The sequence below is a fragment of the Ranitomeya variabilis genome, chromosome 8 (assembly GCF_051348905.1).
Source record: "Ranitomeya variabilis isolate aRanVar5 chromosome 8, aRanVar5.hap1, whole genome shotgun sequence".
Classification (NCBI taxonomy): Eukaryota; Metazoa; Chordata; class Amphibia; order Anura; family Dendrobatidae; genus Ranitomeya; species Ranitomeya variabilis.
The window spans coordinates 82,888,798-82,906,572 of NC_135239.1; the positions used below are offsets into that span (position 1 = coordinate 82,888,798).

General features: G+C 40.2%; 1 protein-coding gene across 6 annotated transcripts in view; it reads right to left on the reverse strand.

Annotated features, from left to right (window-relative positions):
- Positions 1–17,775, reverse strand: part of DENND1B (DENN domain containing 1B) — a 246,050-nt gene that overhangs the window by 140,018 nt on the left and 88,257 nt on the right. For 3 of the 6 annotated variants that reach the window (XM_077278449.1, XM_077278451.1, XM_077278454.1), the window contains exons 4-9: positions 17,288–17,337; positions 17,049–17,168; positions 14,253–14,322; positions 11,261–11,341; positions 9,500–9,559; positions 5,813–5,866 (exon numbers count right to left, since the gene is read on the reverse strand). In XM_077278449.1, the coding sequence (XP_077134564.1) occupies positions 5,813–5,866; positions 9,500–9,559; positions 11,261–11,341; positions 14,253–14,322; positions 17,049–17,168; positions 17,288–17,337 (435 nt within the window). The remainder of the gene's footprint in view (positions 1–5,812; positions 5,867–9,499; positions 9,560–11,260; positions 11,342–14,252; positions 14,323–17,048; positions 17,169–17,287; positions 17,338–17,775) is intronic. The other 3 variants (XM_077278450.1, XM_077278455.1, XM_077278453.1) reach the window with 2 other exon arrangements.

Consider the following 17,775-nt stretch of genomic DNA (forward strand, 5'->3'; position numbering starts at 1 on the left):
TCACCAGAAAATGTAAAAAGTTATAGTTCTGAGCATATGGTGATGCAAAAAAAATTATTAAATAAAGAAAACAAAAAAAAGTTATGTACCCTGATCTAGTACTAATAAGAACTTCAACTCATCTCACAAAAAAACAATAAAAACCTATAGCCCTCAGAATATGACAACAACAAAAAAATATAAAAAAATAACACCGCAAGGTTCATGGTGTAAAAAACAAACACTTGAACTGTTTGTTCATTTTGCTTGCCAAAAGTTAGTACGGTATATGGCTTAATTCACGCATATTATGTGATCTCCCAATAAGTGTGATTCTGGTGAAACCTTCAATAGAACCATTCAATTCAACGAGGCAGATGGCGTCAATTTGGATTACCTCTGGTCTCTGCTATGAAAGTATTTGTCTTTTCGGGTGTCTTTTTAGTGTTCGAAAGTGTGGTTGACCACAGTTGTGTGCATGACTAAAATTATGGGACGTCACTAGACCAGAGGCCAGACAAAGTCCAAAGTCTTTAGCAGTTTCATCAGAATCTCATTTTTTGGTGATTTAGATGAAAAACCAAACATAAATGCTCACCATCGAGCATAAGGATATATGTGAATCTAGAGATCAAATAATTTTATGTACCACAAAATTATGATCCTGCAAAAAAACAAGTCCCCAATCAGTTCTGCCATCAGTCAGCGGAAATACAGGGGTTTATACGTTAGGCCCGTTGCAAACGTCAGTGCTTCCAGTACAAGTGGTGACAGTTTTCACACACACAGACCAATTATAATCTATGGGGCTACACACCTGTACGTGTGTTCAGTGTGTCCGTGTGTCATCTCCGTGCCGTCTGCGTGACACGCACCGGAATAGAATGCAGAATAGAAGTGACAGATGTTTAGGAGTTAGACGCGCAAAGAGATAGATATCGGTGAGAAATATAATTAGTGCTTTGTATGTGTAGTTTCCTGTACTTGTATTTAGCTAATAAATAAATGAACGACGAAAAAAAAAACAAGTGGAGTCGCCCCTATTTTTGATAACCAACAAAGGTAAAGCAGACAGCTGTGGGCTTATATTATCAGCCTAGGAAGGTCCCTGATTATTGGTCCCTTCCTAGCCTAAAAATACAAGGCTGCAGCAGCCCCAGAATTGGCATATCACATTAGATGTGATGAGCGCAGCGTGATATGGCGGCTCTGATCAGCGTTGAGTCAGTACCCGATCCCTGGGAATAACGGTCACTTTACTGCTATTCACAGTTGCCGGAGCAGGATTCGGGGAACGTAGACTACATTGGAACTTCGTGGGAACATTTTATCAAGTACATTGGTGAACGAGGGAGTGTCTCTTGTTTTTATTTCTGTCTTTTTATGTTATTCAGGTGTCCATTTCTGAACTAAATCAGATTCGGTAAAATACAGCAGACCTCGATGGGATTTTTTTTTTCTCAATAAATTGGTGGACAAGAGATAGTGTGGGATAGTCTCTATTCAAATAAAGATTTTTTTTTATGTGTCTGATTATCTTTTTTATTATTGGGTTAGTAATGGGGTATTTGATATACACCTCTCCATTACTAATCCCAGGCCTTGATGGCAACTGTGATTTTGTGTCATCAACCCCACTCCAGTTGCCACCACACCAGGGCAATTGGGAAAATTCAGGCAAAGAGCCAGGATTGGTGCATCTCATGTGATCTGTCAATTTTGAGGAAGCCGCAGGCTTAGGCTGGGAAGAGTCCAATAACCGGGTACCTTCCCAGCCTAATAATATAAGAATGCAGCTGTCTGCTTTACCTTGGCTGGTTATCAAAAATGGGGGGACCACACGTCGTTTCTTTTATTTACTTATTTATTAACAAGTACAGAAAAATACACACGCAAGACACTAATTAGATATGTCTATTTATTTACCTCATACCTAAGTGTCTCTATCTTTGCACATCTTTAACATTTAAACATCTGCCATTTTTTCTTATGCATTCTATTCCTGTATGTGTCACACGGATGCGGCACACAGACATCACACACGTACACACGGATGATACACACGTACACAGCTTTTCCAGTACCGGAAATATAAGGACGTGTGAAAGGGACTTTATTGGTAGCTCAAAGGCTCTGGAAAAGTGACACCCCCACCTCCTTAAAAACTAAAATTAAGTCAAGCTAAATCCAAATGCCCCTCCCAATCCCTTCCAAAACTCCACAGTGTGCCTAAACCACAATAGTGTATGCCACTACTGTAGCAGGAAGAAACCACTTAATTTACGCAGTACGTGTCTCCCGAAGCACATGCTGGGCACCATGTATTGGGCACTGTAAAGCCGTATTTGCAATTTTCACTCTGAAACATTCACTCCATACTTTTATCTGGAAAACACCAAAATAACAGATCAATTCATTGAAATTATAATTTCCAACATGAGGTCACTTTGTTTTGTTTTTCTGCTGTTCTGGACTTAGAGGATCAGCAAATGGCACCCGCAAACTTATCTAGAAAAATCTGCATTCCAAAATTCAAATGGTGCTCCTTCTTTGGGTTTACCTTGAGTCGTGATAATTCCAAAATGTGGCCGCTTGTGGGAAATTTTTGCTTTTCTGGAAACTCAGGGTCTCTTCTGCTAATAGTGCACACAAACTAGTCAATCAAACTCTGCATTCCAAAAGCCAAATGGTGCCCCTTCCTTTCCGAGCGTCGAACCCCTCAAACACTAGTGTACAGTCACATATGGGATATCACTGCTTTGGGGAGAAATTGTGTAACAAATTGTGTGATCCATTTTGTTCTATTACCCCCTGGGAAAAACGTAATTTTTGTTTTCCACGTCCTAACATTTCAAAGTTCTGTGAAGAACGTGACGGTTCAAAATGCTCACCACACCCATGGATACACTTCTTCAGGCGTTCAGCTTACAAAATAGGGTCACTTGTGTGGGGTTTCTGATGTTTTGACACCTCAGGGACTTGTGACTCATCAATCAAATAGTGCTTCTTCTCTTCCAAGCTAATCCTGGTGCCCAAATACCAATTTTTTACCACATATGGGATATTTCCACATTCGCATGATGTTGGGTAACAAATTGTGGGGTCCATTTTCTTCTATTACCCGTTGTAAAAATTAAACATTAGGGACTGAAGTAATATTTTGGTGTAAAACATGTACATTTTTCATTCCACTTGCGTAAAATCTGGCGAAGCACTTGAAAAGTTAACAAATTTCCTTACAGCTGTTTGGAATAACTTGCGAGTATAGTTTTAAAAAAGGTATCACCTTTGGATGCTTTCCCATATGTAGGCCTCGCAAGCCACTTTAAAACCAAATGGGTTTGTAAAAACAGCACAATTTATACATTTCTTTGGTAAAATTGCTGCTCAATTTTAACCCCTGTAACATCTTAACAGAATAAGAAGATACATGAAAAATGATGCTGACATTAATTATACATATGGGAAATGCTGTATATTACTTAATTTGTCTGGTATTACGATCTGGCTTAAGGGTGTAAACATTCAAAGTTCAAAAGTTGCAAATTTGTCCACATTTTTATCAAATTTCAGATATTTGCAATGTAAAAAAATAACATATCAATCTACTACTACTACTAACATCAAGTACAACATAAAATGATGAAACAATCTCCGAATCACAGGGATCTGTTGAAACATTTCAAAGTTATTGCCACATAAAGTGACACTGATCAGAAATGAAAAATAGGGTTTGGTCTCTAAGGATAAAATGTTCTCCTTTGACTAAAGGTACCTTCACATTAAGCGACGCTGCAGCGATAGCGACAACGATGCCGATCGCTGCAGCGTCGCTGTTTGATCGCTGGAGAGCTGTCACACAGACCGCTCTCCAGCGACCAACGATGCCGAGGCCCCCGGGTAACCAGGGTAAACATCGGGTTACTAAGCGCAGGGCCGCGCTTAGTAATCCAATGTTTACCCTAGTTACCAGCGTAAAATGTAAAAAAAACAAACACTACATACTTACATTCGCGTCCCCCGGCGTCCGCTTCCTGCACTCACTGAGCGCCGGCCCTAACAGCAGAGCGGTGACGTCACCGCTGTGCTGTGCTTTCACTTTCACTTTACGACGCTCAGTCAGTGTGGGAAGCGGACGCCGGGGGACGCGAAGGTGAGTATGTACTGTTTGTTTTTTTTACATTTTACACTGGTAACCAGGGTAAACATCGGGTTACTAAGCGCGGCCCTGCGCTTAGTAACCCGATGTTTACCCTGGTTACCAGTGTAAAACATCGCTGGTATCGTTGCTTTTGGTGTCAAACACGACGATACACGCCGGTCTGACGACCAAATAAAGTTCTGAACTTTGTTCAACGACCAGCGATATCACAACAGGATCCTGATCGCTGCTGCGTGTCAAACTAAACGATATCGCTATCCAGGACGCTGCAACGTCACGGATCGCTAGCGATATCGTTTAGTGTGAAGGTACCTTAAGGGGTTAAACAAATACATGTTGGGGTTTATAGTATCACAACTAATAAAATTAAGTTTTACTCCATTTGGGCATATGTCTGATGGGCATTACTCAAGTAAAAAAGTCTCCTGAGGTTTTGCCGGTATACTCCCCAAAAACATTTTCTTCCTTTAGGGTATGTGCACACGTTGCGGATTCTCTGCGGATCCGCAGCGTTTTTTGAGGTGCAGAAACGCTGCAGATCCGCAACTGATTTACAGTACAATGTAAATCAATGAGAAAAAAAAAATGTTGTGCACACGTTGCGGAAAATCCACTGCGGGAACGCTGTGGTTTAAAAGAAGTAGCATGTCCCTTCTTTTTTTGTGAATCTGCAGCGTTTTTGTACCCATTCCATTGTAGAAAACCGCAGGGGTAAAAAACGCAGCAAATCCGCAAGAAAAGCGCCGCAAAAACGCACAAAAAACACTGCGGAACCGCACAAAAAAACGCAGGTGCGTTTTCTGCCAGGAGAGACAGAATCCGCACCAGAAATTCCTAAGCCTAATCCGCAACGTGTGCACATAGCCATATAGAGTTTTCAAATTTTATTTTCATTCAGAACAAATATTTACAGGAACTTTAATTAAATGGAATATGTCAGAGTGTTTTGCTATGATCTAAGAGCAGCATGATTCATGGGCTGAGAGTCTGATTCCAGCGTTGTGCCATTTATTACGCTGTGTCAATCAAATCAGTGATTTATCAGCAGGAGATTACCATTTCAGGACTAGGTTCCTCGTGCATACTAGTCCAACTCTGCCCTCACCACTGATTAGCAGCTTTCCGTCAATGTATGGTATACACAGAAAGCAGCCAATCAGTGGTGTGGGCGGGGTTATACAGAGCTCAGCATTCAGAGAACTGCTAGATTTGCAACAGAGAAAATAGTGATTCTATCCAAATGACAGCAAGCAGCCCAACAAGTAATATATTACTGGAATAAGGGTCTTCGTCCTTAGATCATGCTGCGCTTAGATTGCACAACAAAAATGTAGTCCTGGCAGTGTACAGAGGGGGACACAATGCTCAAAAGGTGTTCTTGAAAAGGTGGACCTTTTATAGGGAGTGCAAATAATACCAATGGACATAATAAAGTTCTTGTTAAAGTTGTCTCATATAAAACAGATTTTGCTGTATTGCTATCCAAATAGACTACAGTTTTGAAGCTGGAATAAGCATCAATAATTGGATTGCAATCAGCAGGTCTTTCTCCAACACATGGGCGATGCTCTCTTTAATAGAAAACAGAAGGCGCAAAGTGATTAAGTTAACAAGTAAACAGGCTTGTTCAAGGAAAACAGACAAGTGGTTAAAACCCAATTAGATACATACACTTTCAGGGATTGTCGGCAGTCCGGTTACGTCAGGAGTAATGAAGAACGAGTGCTAGGCGGGAGGGAAGGTCGGAGAGAAGACAACACAGGTTAATTAGGACTTAATAAGGATCTTAGTTGGTATTTGGTGCAACGAAGGGGGAATAATGGGATTAATTTGTTTTGTGGTATGTGGACACAAAATGATTTCAGCATCTAATGATAGAAAGTTAGTAGCACCTTCAATTTACAGTAATCAAGATAGAAAGTGTCCAGGAAATGCTACGTCATTACTAGGAGCGGAGACGGGCTCTAATGTGTGCTCTTCATACAGTAACAGGGGTTAATCAGGTCAACTACAATATATTGTAAAAAAAAAATGATATGACTGCACATAAATCAAGCAATTTTTATTAGTCATGCTATAAACAATACAATAAAAACATGATTAAAAGTAGTGAATGACAACGTCCAAAATGGTGCCCAATGAGGCACATAACAGAAAAAATGCATCTACAAAGGCAATAAATCTGCTTGTAGATCAAACAGAAAGTGTTATGGCCCAATGAATAAGTGACAGCACAGTAATATATTATATAATGACCAATATGAAACAATAGAGTCTAGAAAATGATCCGAAAATAAGTTAGGATAATACCCATATATGTGGTAAATGGCTGACAGACTTCGTTATTAGGCATAGTACACAAGTCTCACTGACCACAGTGTATAGGAGGGAGAGAGATGTCATTACATACAATGGCGTATAGGAACATTCAGAGAAGTCATCATACCGGCGGAGAAATATCCAAAGACATAAAAGGAGAGACCACAAAAAATGTACATAGTGTCCTGTGCTGCACTGCCTGTAAATGCTTCTTCAAGAGGGCACCATGATTGCGAATACTAACGATACCAATTTCTTTTCGGATCATTTTGCAGACACTATTACTTCACATCGGTCATTATATTTTGCATTACCGTGATGTCACTTATTTATTGAGCCGCAAACACTTTCTATTTGATCTACAAGCAGATTTATTACCTTTCTGGATATTGGGCACCGTCTTTCGATGTTGTCATCCATTATTTTTTAGCGTGTTTTTTAATTTAATTTTTATATCACGACTAATAAAAACACATTCAGTTATATTTAGTAGGTTTTTGTTCATATATAGCTTTTCTGAATGCAATCGTGGTCATTATTAAGGTGGCCCATTTGCCTTGCTGCCATGTTTTATAGGTTTATATAATATATCTTTTGCAAATTTCATGTGAACACTATTAAACATCACAATATTTCTAGTTCTGACTAAAAATATCGGGAAGAAACGATCTATCACAAGAATTACAACTACTCCCACTGATCCTGAACACCGGGCAGCACTATTCCAGCCAAAGAGCACCATTAAATGACATTTACAAACATTACAGTGGAAGGGAACCGTATGCACCCATCTAGCCCACCCAATAAAAAAAGTGATTTATTGCTCTTTTTGGCACAGCTGGGGGTGCATGTTGTTTGAAACATATAAAAAAAAACTAGGGAAGCCACCCCTCTAAAACAACCATATGCTCTAACACGGCACATATACGGATATATATATATATATATATATATATATATATATATATATATATATATATATATATATATATATATAGATATATATATAGATATATATATATATATATATATAAAAAAAAGAAAGACAGCACAAAAAAAATTGAAAAAAGGGCTTTAATGCCTGAACGGCGTGGCGACGTTTCGGATATCTATATCCTTTTTCAAGCCTTGATATCCGTCGCCACGCCATTCAGGCATTAAAGCCCTTTTTTCAGTTTTTTTTTGTGCTGTCTTTCTTTTTTTCATCTATTACCAAAGACCATTTCAACAGTGGTTGGGAAGACGCTGCACTACAGTTTGGTAATATAAGATGCTGCTCCGATTTTGAACTATATATATATATATATATATATATATATATATATATATATATATATATATATATATATATATATATATATATATATATATATATATATATATATATATATACACATACATACACACTGTGTGTGTATATATATATATATATATATATATACACACACATACACACTGTGTGTGTGTATATATATATATATATATATATATATATATATATATATATATATATATATATAAAATGTAAAAAAAAATTTATTATCCCAAGACTCGTTCCCAACCTGTTATTTTTTGTTAAAAGTAAGCCTTCCGTGCAAATTTTTCCCATAACTATGTCAGTATATCTTTTAAACCAAATAGGTAAATAGTAAAGGGAATTTGGAAATTGTTCCACAAAAGTAACATATATAATATGGCTGAGTGATCACTGCTTTTGCTATCTAAAAATCTGGAACGGATCCCAAAGCAGGGAATATTCCCTAACATTCGCTCTGGGAAAGTTTCTCTTCTCCCTTTAATTGCTGCCATGTTTCTTAAAAAAAGAATATGCAAATTGCCTCTTCAGAGAGGAAGAGGAGTAGAACTCTAGCACCACCTATTGGAAGTAGCAATCCTAACAGTCAATGTCGACCCTTTAACGAACCTTGCAATATGAGTTAGTATAAATGGCAAGGCTCCTTAAAAGGTCGACATTGACTGTTAGGATTGTTACTTCCAATAGGTGGCGCTAGAGTTCTACTCCTCTTCTCTCTGAAGAGGCAATTTGCATATTTCGTTTCTCTGTGGAGCATGCATGGCATGTAAGTCTCCTCACTGTGACATGCCAGGCCTGGCTTGTCACTCTCCACAAGGAGAAATGTTACCCCATAGATACCAGTAAAAAAGAATGAAACAGAACATCAGAAAAGTTCAAATCTTTAGTTCTACATTTGATCCAGATAAAGGTCAAAACATTTTGGTAAGATAATTTGCCTTATATTAGGGGAAAAAAATCCTTCCCACTTTGAAGTAGGTATTTTTCACAAATGGATAATTAGAGAGTTCAATGGTCTAGTCTTACTCCACTTAAGGAATCCATCTACATAAGATGAAAGTCAGCCATATTGGCCAACCATACATAGAGACCTCCAGAAGAATCAGGCAACTTTGAAGGCAAATGTCCAATCCTTTGTTTTCCCTCTTTCTCTACTTGCACCACATTAACACTTGGCGCAGAGTGAGGCTCAGTGCAATCTTTGAGATCAAACCTGGCAGAGCCCAGAAAAGAAAAGCATTTATAAAAGGAGCGAAAGGAGGAGAGAGAGTCAAAAACACAGGTTTGATGAAAACCTTTCGGAATGTGCACCTCTGATGTCAGTAATGGCACACTCTAAATTGATGTGATAAATTCTCAAGAAAATTAATATTTCTTATTTTAACCAACCATGAAACGGTATGAATGCACACATGGCCAAATTTCCTATAAGAGATTAGGAGATACTGGAGAAGAGTAAAATAAAATAAAAAATGCTGAAGTAATTACCGGAATATAAAAGTAATTGGGAAACAAAAGTAATTTAATCTATTCTAAAGAGAAAAAGACCATGATCACGTCAAAATGATTGGATTAATGCAGAAGAGTCACCTTGTCCGACATTACGGGTGGCTTAGTGAAGTGCAGTAAATGGTTGCAGGAAGGGGATAGATTGGGCACCACAATTTTTAGGATTTGAGAAAGTTCTTTACTACAGAGGAGACTCACCCTGACCTGTGACTTACCGGCTCAGGAGTGGACTGATTTTTTAAAAGAGGTTCACGTGATACAAACTGTAGTGGGTTCTTGTAAATAAGAAATTGCAGCCATTAGTAATTCTCTGATTTGTGAGACTAATCCACTACGTATACACAGATGTACATCTATCAGCGGAAACATGATGAATCTGAATTAAAGGGGTGTTCCGATTTCATATTTATTGGAACGTTATATCCTCCATGTATCATCTTCTGCCTGATTTCAGGATCTGTGCTTGCTGTCATTCAATAGGAAGCTAGCTGAGATGAGCAAATAAATTCACAGGACCTTGGTCCAGAGACCATGTCAGTATTTTGTGGCTGGTGGACAGGATCCCTGCCGGCATCCTCGGCTCTTTTCTGACTTCCCGGCCTGCGGCAATGTCATATGTGTGTCACGCCGCAATGATGGCGTTGTGCTAGGATACAAAACAGACCAGGAGCCAGACACGCCAGCAGGTAAGAGGAGGCCCGCAGAGTTCCTGTCCAGCGGCCACAGGATACTGATATGGCTACCAAAGTGGGTCCTGAGATTCGGTTCACCTGTGTCAAAATGCTTCATTTTATATTTTGTGACTGCAGAAACCTGTCTGTGTGATGGATACAACGTTTTATAAATCTAGATACTGTATAGGATCAGTAATCAGTCCTGCAAAAATCATAGTACTCATATACAAGGGAATCTGTCAGCAGGTTTTTGCTACCTCATCTGAGAGCAGCCTGATGTAGGCAAAGAGAAGCAGAATCAAACGATGTATCACTTAGATTACTGGGTGCAGCTGTTCTGACACATCAGAGATTTTAGATTTACAATGTAGCAGAGCTGAGAAAGCTAACCCCACCCACATCTCAGCTAACCCCACCCACATCTCAGCTAACCCCACCCACATCTCAGCTAACCCAACCCACATCTCAGCTAACCCCGCCCCCACACTAGGCTCTCTGTGTACAATGTCTATAGACAGTGAGCTGCTTATCACAAGAGGGGGGCGTTCCCAGACTAATGTAGTCAAGCAATGTTAACCTCTTAGTAAACAACATTAAGCACTGTGACAAGTGACACATCCCTGAAATCTGGGTTTCAGCCTCTATCTCCTGCTGTCTTCAGATGCTGACAGATTCCCTATAACAATTAACACACCTAATTCAGTGTAACATTGCAGAGGGATATTACTAAAGGACCCATCATTATAAAGAACTAGGTCCGTCTGTTCAGATGAGCACAAACACGAGGTCTGCTGTGCGTCTGAGCTAGTCTGAATGGATGAGGTCTGCTGTGCGTCTGAGCTAGTCTGAATGGATGAGGTCTGCTGTGCGTCTGAGCTATTCTGAATGGACGAGGTCTGCTGTGCGTCTGAGCTAGTCTGAATGGACGAGGTCTGCTGTGCGTCTGAGCTAGTCTGAATGGACGAGGTCTGATGTGCGTCTGAGCTAGTCTAAATGGATGGACACTTTCAGGAAAATGCACAAATGGAGTCAATATGAAGTCCGTTCATGTCATTGCAGCCTGTGGCTGTTGGGGATTTCTCTGATTCCAGGTGTTTGGGGCACTTGGGTGGAAACCACTAACTCTCTGCGGAAACAGTGTAAGCAGGTTGCAGACCAGACTTCACAGATTACTTGTGCTCTACTTTATATACATTTTATATAAGGAGTGACAGATCGTTCATACAGTATTATGTTCTGATGGAAATCTGTTACTAAATATTAAACGTTAATGAAGACGAGAGAGAAGCTGAAGGGTCTTACCAGGTTCAGACTAACAGGAGTGTGCGCTTCGGGAACAGGATGGTTGTGCAGAGTCTTCAGTATATCATTCAAATCATTTTCCTGAGTTAACAAAATAAAAAAGACACTTTTAGTAAAAGCCCACAACATTTCCAAGTGTTAACCTAGTTCTAAGGGTACCGTCACACATTGAAATTTCCATCGCTACGACGTTACGATTCGTGACGTTCTAGCGATATCGTTACGATATCGCTGTGTCTGACACGCTACTGCGATCAGACACCCTGCTGAGAATCGTACGTCGTAGCAGATCGTTTGGAACTTTCTTTCGTCGCTTGATCACCCGCTGACATCGCTGGATCGTTGTGTGTGACAGCGATCCAGCGATGTCTTCGCTTGTAACCAGGGTAAACATCGGGTAACTAAGCGCAGGGCCGCGCTTAGTAACCCGATGTTTACCCTGGTTACCAGCGTAAACGTAAAAAAACAAACAGTACATACTCACCCGTCGGTGTCCTTCAGGTCCCTTGCCGTCTGCTTCCTGCTCTGAGTGCCGGCCGGAAAGTGAGAGCAGAGCGCAGCGGTGCTGTGATCTGCTCTCACTGTACGGCTGCACTCAGAGCAGGAAGCAGACGGCAAGGGACCTGAAGGACACCGACGGGTGAGTATGTACTGTTTGTTTTTTTACGTTTACGCTGGTAACCAGGGTAAACATCGGGTTACTAAGCGCGGCCCTGCGCTTAGTTACCCGATGTTTACCCTGGTTACCCGGGGACTTCGGCATCGCTCCAGCGCCGTGATTGCAACGTGTGACCGCAGTCTACGACGCTGGAGCGATGATTATACGACGCTGCGACGTCACGAATCGTGCCGTCGCAGCGATGAAAATTTCAATGTGTGACGGTACCCTAAGAGAAAAAATAATGATATGACACAGTTAGGAGGGTAAGAAACAATGGTTGATTCACTACTATGGTCCTTATATGCAAAACCCAACGTAAACCACAATATATTCTCATAAACTGATTTAAAGGCATTATATTGCAAAGTCGTCCATAGTGATAGTGCTTCTTAGACAACTGGACTTAAACATTTGGAATAAGACACAAGCACAGGGATCTTTAGGTCTTAATGTATGACTCTAAAGTCTCTGAATGTGGACAATATGGCCACAGTTGATCTTTTCTGGAGCAATTAGCTCCTATATGGTGGCTTTAGTATTAGTCCTTTCTACTTGTGCCTTATTCTCTATCTATTTTGTGCCACTTTTTAAAATGAATTTGTCAGCAGGTTTTTGCTATGTAATCTGAAGACAGCAGGCGATAGATGCTGAGACACAGAATTCAGGGATGTGTCGCTTGTTAAAGTGTGGGCTGCTCTTCTCTATCTCTACATCATGCTGCTCTCAGAGGTAGCAAAAACCTGCTGACGGATTCCCTTTAAGTTGTCTCTTTTTAATGAATAAGTGACATAAATAGAAAATGCTGAATTAGTCTGTATGGGTGTTAGGATCGGTTAGCCTGGCTGAAACGCGCGATGGGGCTGGGTAACCACACAATACACAGCCCTATTAGGGTGCATCACTTGATGCAAGCACTGTGCTTGCTTTTTTGTCTTTCTCATATATGAATTCCATTTTCCTTGTAAACAGTAAGGATTCAGGTTGATACGGTTGTTCCTGTGCATCCAGGACATTTTTTTCACATTATGTATGTTTGTGGCCGTACAGTGGATACTTAGTATTTATTTTAATTTTTATTCTCTTTGTACGGTTTTAATATTTTCAATAAAATGTATGTTTTATGAGACTTCTAAGCACTTCTTTTGCTCTTTTGTTGGCATTTGATTATCTTATAGTGCGTCTCCGTATGTGATCTTTATATATGCTCACGACTGTGTTGGTATTAACTTTAAGAACACAGCAGGACAAATATTAGATCATCTGGTTATGTGATGTATATATGTGACTATGAGGTCGCTACATAATCACACTGTTGGTTTGGGGTGTGCGCATGAGGCTGGGGTTACTGCTTGTGCCTGTAATTTAAAAATATGTTGTCAAAATGTAATAAAAATGTACTTTATATGAATGTAATTGGTAAATAATATGCAAACATTTTATACAATAAGGCTGTTATTGTAAAGGTAAAAGCTGCTATGCCAAAAGCACATTATTGTTTGTTTTTCTTTCCATTTCTCTGATTTCCTGCAATACCTCACCCACGTGTTAGCAAATATGCCTACTGACTTGTTCACACACTGCTTTTTTGCTGTGTTTTTTTCTCCCCAAAAAATAACAGCATTTTACAGTAACAGAAACGTGAATGAGAATTTTGAAACCTCATGCAGATGCTGGTTATTTTTTCCTTGCAGATTGAAAGCACCAAAGAGTTTTTTCTAAATTTGGACCAGGTCAATTCTTTCAGTGTTTTTTTAGCAGCATTTTTCACCCATCTAAGAGAATGGGGGAAAAAAAAACCAAAAGACAAAACAAAAATGAATGCAAAAATGTATCAAGCTAAAACAAAACAAAAATGCTGCAAATACTGAGTGTTGACAGGAAAAATGCTCTGCAAAAATATGAGGTTTTTTAATGTGCTTTTTTTGTGTTTTTTTCTCATTTATTTGAATGGGTGAAAAACAATGGAGAAACACAAATAATTGAAATCTGCAAGGAAAAAAAAAAGGAACATGTTCACAAATCTCATTCACTTTGCTCTCACAGTAAAACACATTTTTTTAGCGGAAAAAATGCATCAAAAATGCAACTTGTGGATAAGAACTAAGTGTCCTCCATGGCAGCATTGATAGGATATTTTGCATAGAATTTAAAGAAAGGAGATCTCCATTAAAGTGGTTAGTTTGCCTAAAAACATATAAGAAATGTTGGCGAATACATGGGAATCGGTGCAGTGTGTGTGACACACGGATAGAGAATTCTTACAGCCTGCATTATCCTATTAAGTAGAACAGTAGGTGACAAGTCACAGTGACGGCAGCGACGGTGCGTTACCTGCTCCTTAACCAAATAGTCGGCCAATGTGTTTAACAGCTTGTAGTAGACTTCAAACCAGGGCAGATAACTGTGGGAAGAGAACATGATCACCGCTACATACGGAGAAGAGGGTAAATCCACATATTTACATACATAGACACAAGGCCAAGCAGTCCCACAACGAAGACAGTTGCTGATTTATTTTCCGGAGAAGACATTGTGCTGCTCACCGCCGAGTGCTCATTTATCATATTACTGCATGAATATTGTTCTCCACTGTCTAATGAAAAATAGCATGTCCCCTCTGTGGGCAGCCCGCTCCTCGGGGTGGCAGATTTATGGCCCTGCTGCAGAGCGATACCCAGCGGCACCGCACCAGAGAGGTCAATGTCCTGCCCGGCTGACCACACTCCACCGAGGTGCAGCCATCGGGGTCATTACAATGTGAGGCAGAACGACATCCATGGTGGAGTAAGATGTCACAGAGAGGACTAGAAGAGAAACGTCTGCCTGTCCTAGCTAATATTTATAGAGTAGGGGTATACAAATATGGATGTTGTGCTCAATATAGACCATGTGCTCCATACAACACCACCACACAAATGGTCCACAATTATCGGTAGTCTTCAGTATCCTTGAACTAGATAGAACCAAGGATAAAACACATTAGCAAATACCCAACAATAAGCAAATAAGTACCGTAATAGTACATGTAATTAACATAGGCTACTTGGATGACACTACCTTAACCTAAAGAGCGTAAAAGCCATCCCCCATGACAAGGTGTCCACAATCAGGTTGTGTTACGCTATTCATTGTATGGGAAAAAAATATTGAAAAATTGATTCTCCAAGACAGTACGATTATGGTCATACCACACTTGCTAAAAAAAAAATAATAATAATTTAAGCTGTGAAAAATGTGAAGAGGTTTGTAAAAAAAAAAAAAAAATGTTGGGTACAAACGATGGTTTGATTGCTTTTTATTGTATTTTTTTTATGGGATGTTGTAACCGAATAAGCACAATTCTGGAATTCTGATTGTATTCTTTAAGGCATTTACAGTATTGGTTATGTCATTTTGTATTTCGATAAACCACACTTTAGAGATGCGGCAATTCCAAGTATTTTTAGATTTTTATTATTTTTTTACTTTATTTTTAATTGGTTGAAAAAGTGGGTGATTAAATATTTTAATATTTTTTTGTAAGTTTTCTCATATTTTTAAAAACGTCCGTTTTTTTCACTTTCATTTTTAGCTCACATAGGGGACTTGGACCTGCAATCACATTTACCATCTAGTTAAATGCTACAGAATTGCAGCATACAGTTTTAATCGCGTTCTTCTACGACCTTCAGCCTATAGCAGAGCTGTACAGTAATGCCAAGATGGCGCCGACTAGGTCCTTCAGCAGGATGCCGCAATTGTGCTGCGAAGGGTGGAGGGCGGATAGGAGCTCGTTTCACTTAAATCAGACTAAATGGTAAACAGAAGTGATGGGAGCTCTGCTCGCTGCTGCTACAGATGGATGCAGGCTAGGTAACATAGCTGGAATCTACTGCTAGTGGATGGAGCTCCGCTCCTGATGTAGGCCCCAAGGCTAATGTACAATTTTGAGTCCAGGGGGTAAGGCACTTTTATATAAGCTAATGAATAGCAGAATGCACAGTCATAGGAATGGTTGTTCCCAATCAGTGCCAATCAGTGCCCAAGCACACATGCCCAACAACTGTCGAATGAACGCATCTTCGAAGCAGGCAGAAGAATCATCCATTAAGGGCAGCACATTTCCACATGTAAAGGGGGATGTCGTGCTGACAATATTACAAACTGCACGTGGCCGATCGTTCATCCCCTACAATTTACACATGCATGACGATGGCTGCATGAAAAACTGCACAATGTGACTTCTTAGATCACTGATTGGCGCTTGTACAGGTAGTTGACCTCCCAATTTAAGATCTACTAGACTTTTGCCACCAAAACTGCCAACTGATTGTGCCAAGCAAACGGCAAAGTAAGGGTCAATAAATTACCATGCCGGCATGACATTTTCAGGATTGTTTCCACACTAAATATAGGGACTTAGCTTCCTGAACCTAATGTGCAGCACAACCGGGACACCTGATGTGTGGACTGGAGCACTTCCATCTGCATATAATATAGAGAGTGAGGGGCTTACCGAATGTTGAGTCTAGCAAGAAATACATGGCCCCATAAGGCGTTGTCCCACTCCACAATCCTTCCCATATTTCAGAGCTCATTAGAAGGCGATTCAAACAGTTTCCCCTGGAAAGGATTCCCAAGGCTGCAAGCTATTAGCAGCCCAGCCTGGCTCCAGGCTCTTGTGCCACTTGGTGCCACTGCAGAGGATATGTTTAAATTGAAGGAGTCAGAGGTTAAGTGACGGAGAGGAAGCGCTTTGTGTAAGAAGGGGCAGGTGAGCAGTTACTGCTAGGACTTTATAACGAGACCTCCTTTTCTGCAGGTTCACATCTAAAGAAAGGGAAACTGCCTTTCCTTCTGTCCAGACAGTAGAAAGTGTTGGGGGGAAGGGACCCTCCTATCCAAGGAGAGGGAAGTCTAGGAAAATGTAAAACACGTGATGTCTGCGTGTGAAAGAAAACTGGAAAAGCATGGAAAATCCAGGAGAAAAGGCCTGGTTAGGCAAGGAACATTACATGTTGACTAAGACCTCTCGGAGTTGTTATGGGGGCAAGTAGAGGTGGAGAAAAGAATTAGAAAGGTAGGGCAACAAAGAACATAACATTTGAACGTAGACCAATCTAAAATATGTATGTAGAAAATACCCACCTTAAAATACACAGGCAGATTTTACCCCCTGATGTCAAGCGGCAGAATCCAAACCTCTGCTTACTCTCTATATCCGTCAAGACAAAAGTAAAGTGCTGCCCCATCTGAGCCTGTGAGCCCCTGCAACAGACATTGGAAAAAATCAAACCAATGTATCTAAAAGAGACAGCAACACGTTTAAGATAAGAAATGTAGTTGGCGAAGGTACACGAGTGTTAAAAAAACCAACATGGCATTACCTTTCAATTGCAAAGGGAAAGCAGAACTTTGGCACCATGCATAGCAGGTCCTGCAACATAAAATGCGGAAAGAACACTATGAAAAGAGGATGTTACATGAAAACACATGAAATGAGGAACTATTCACAAGATATAATTGCTTCAATATGATAAACAAAAATGTAAAGCATTACAATGCCCTGTGGAGACATCCAATAAACTTTATTTTCCAAGAGCCAAACCTATAGCTGGCCAAACACATCAGAGGAAAGTGGCCACATTGGCCGATGTCTTGACATTGAGGCTATGTGCACACGTTGCGGATTTTGCTGCGGATTTTGCTGCGGATCCGCAGCAGCTTTCCATGCGTTTACAGTACAATGTAAAACTATGGAAACCGCAATCCGCAGTGCCCATGCTGCGGAAAAAAACGGACGGAAACGCTGCGGGATACATTCCACAGCATGTCAATTCTTTGTGCGGATTCCGCTGCGGTGTACACCTGCTCC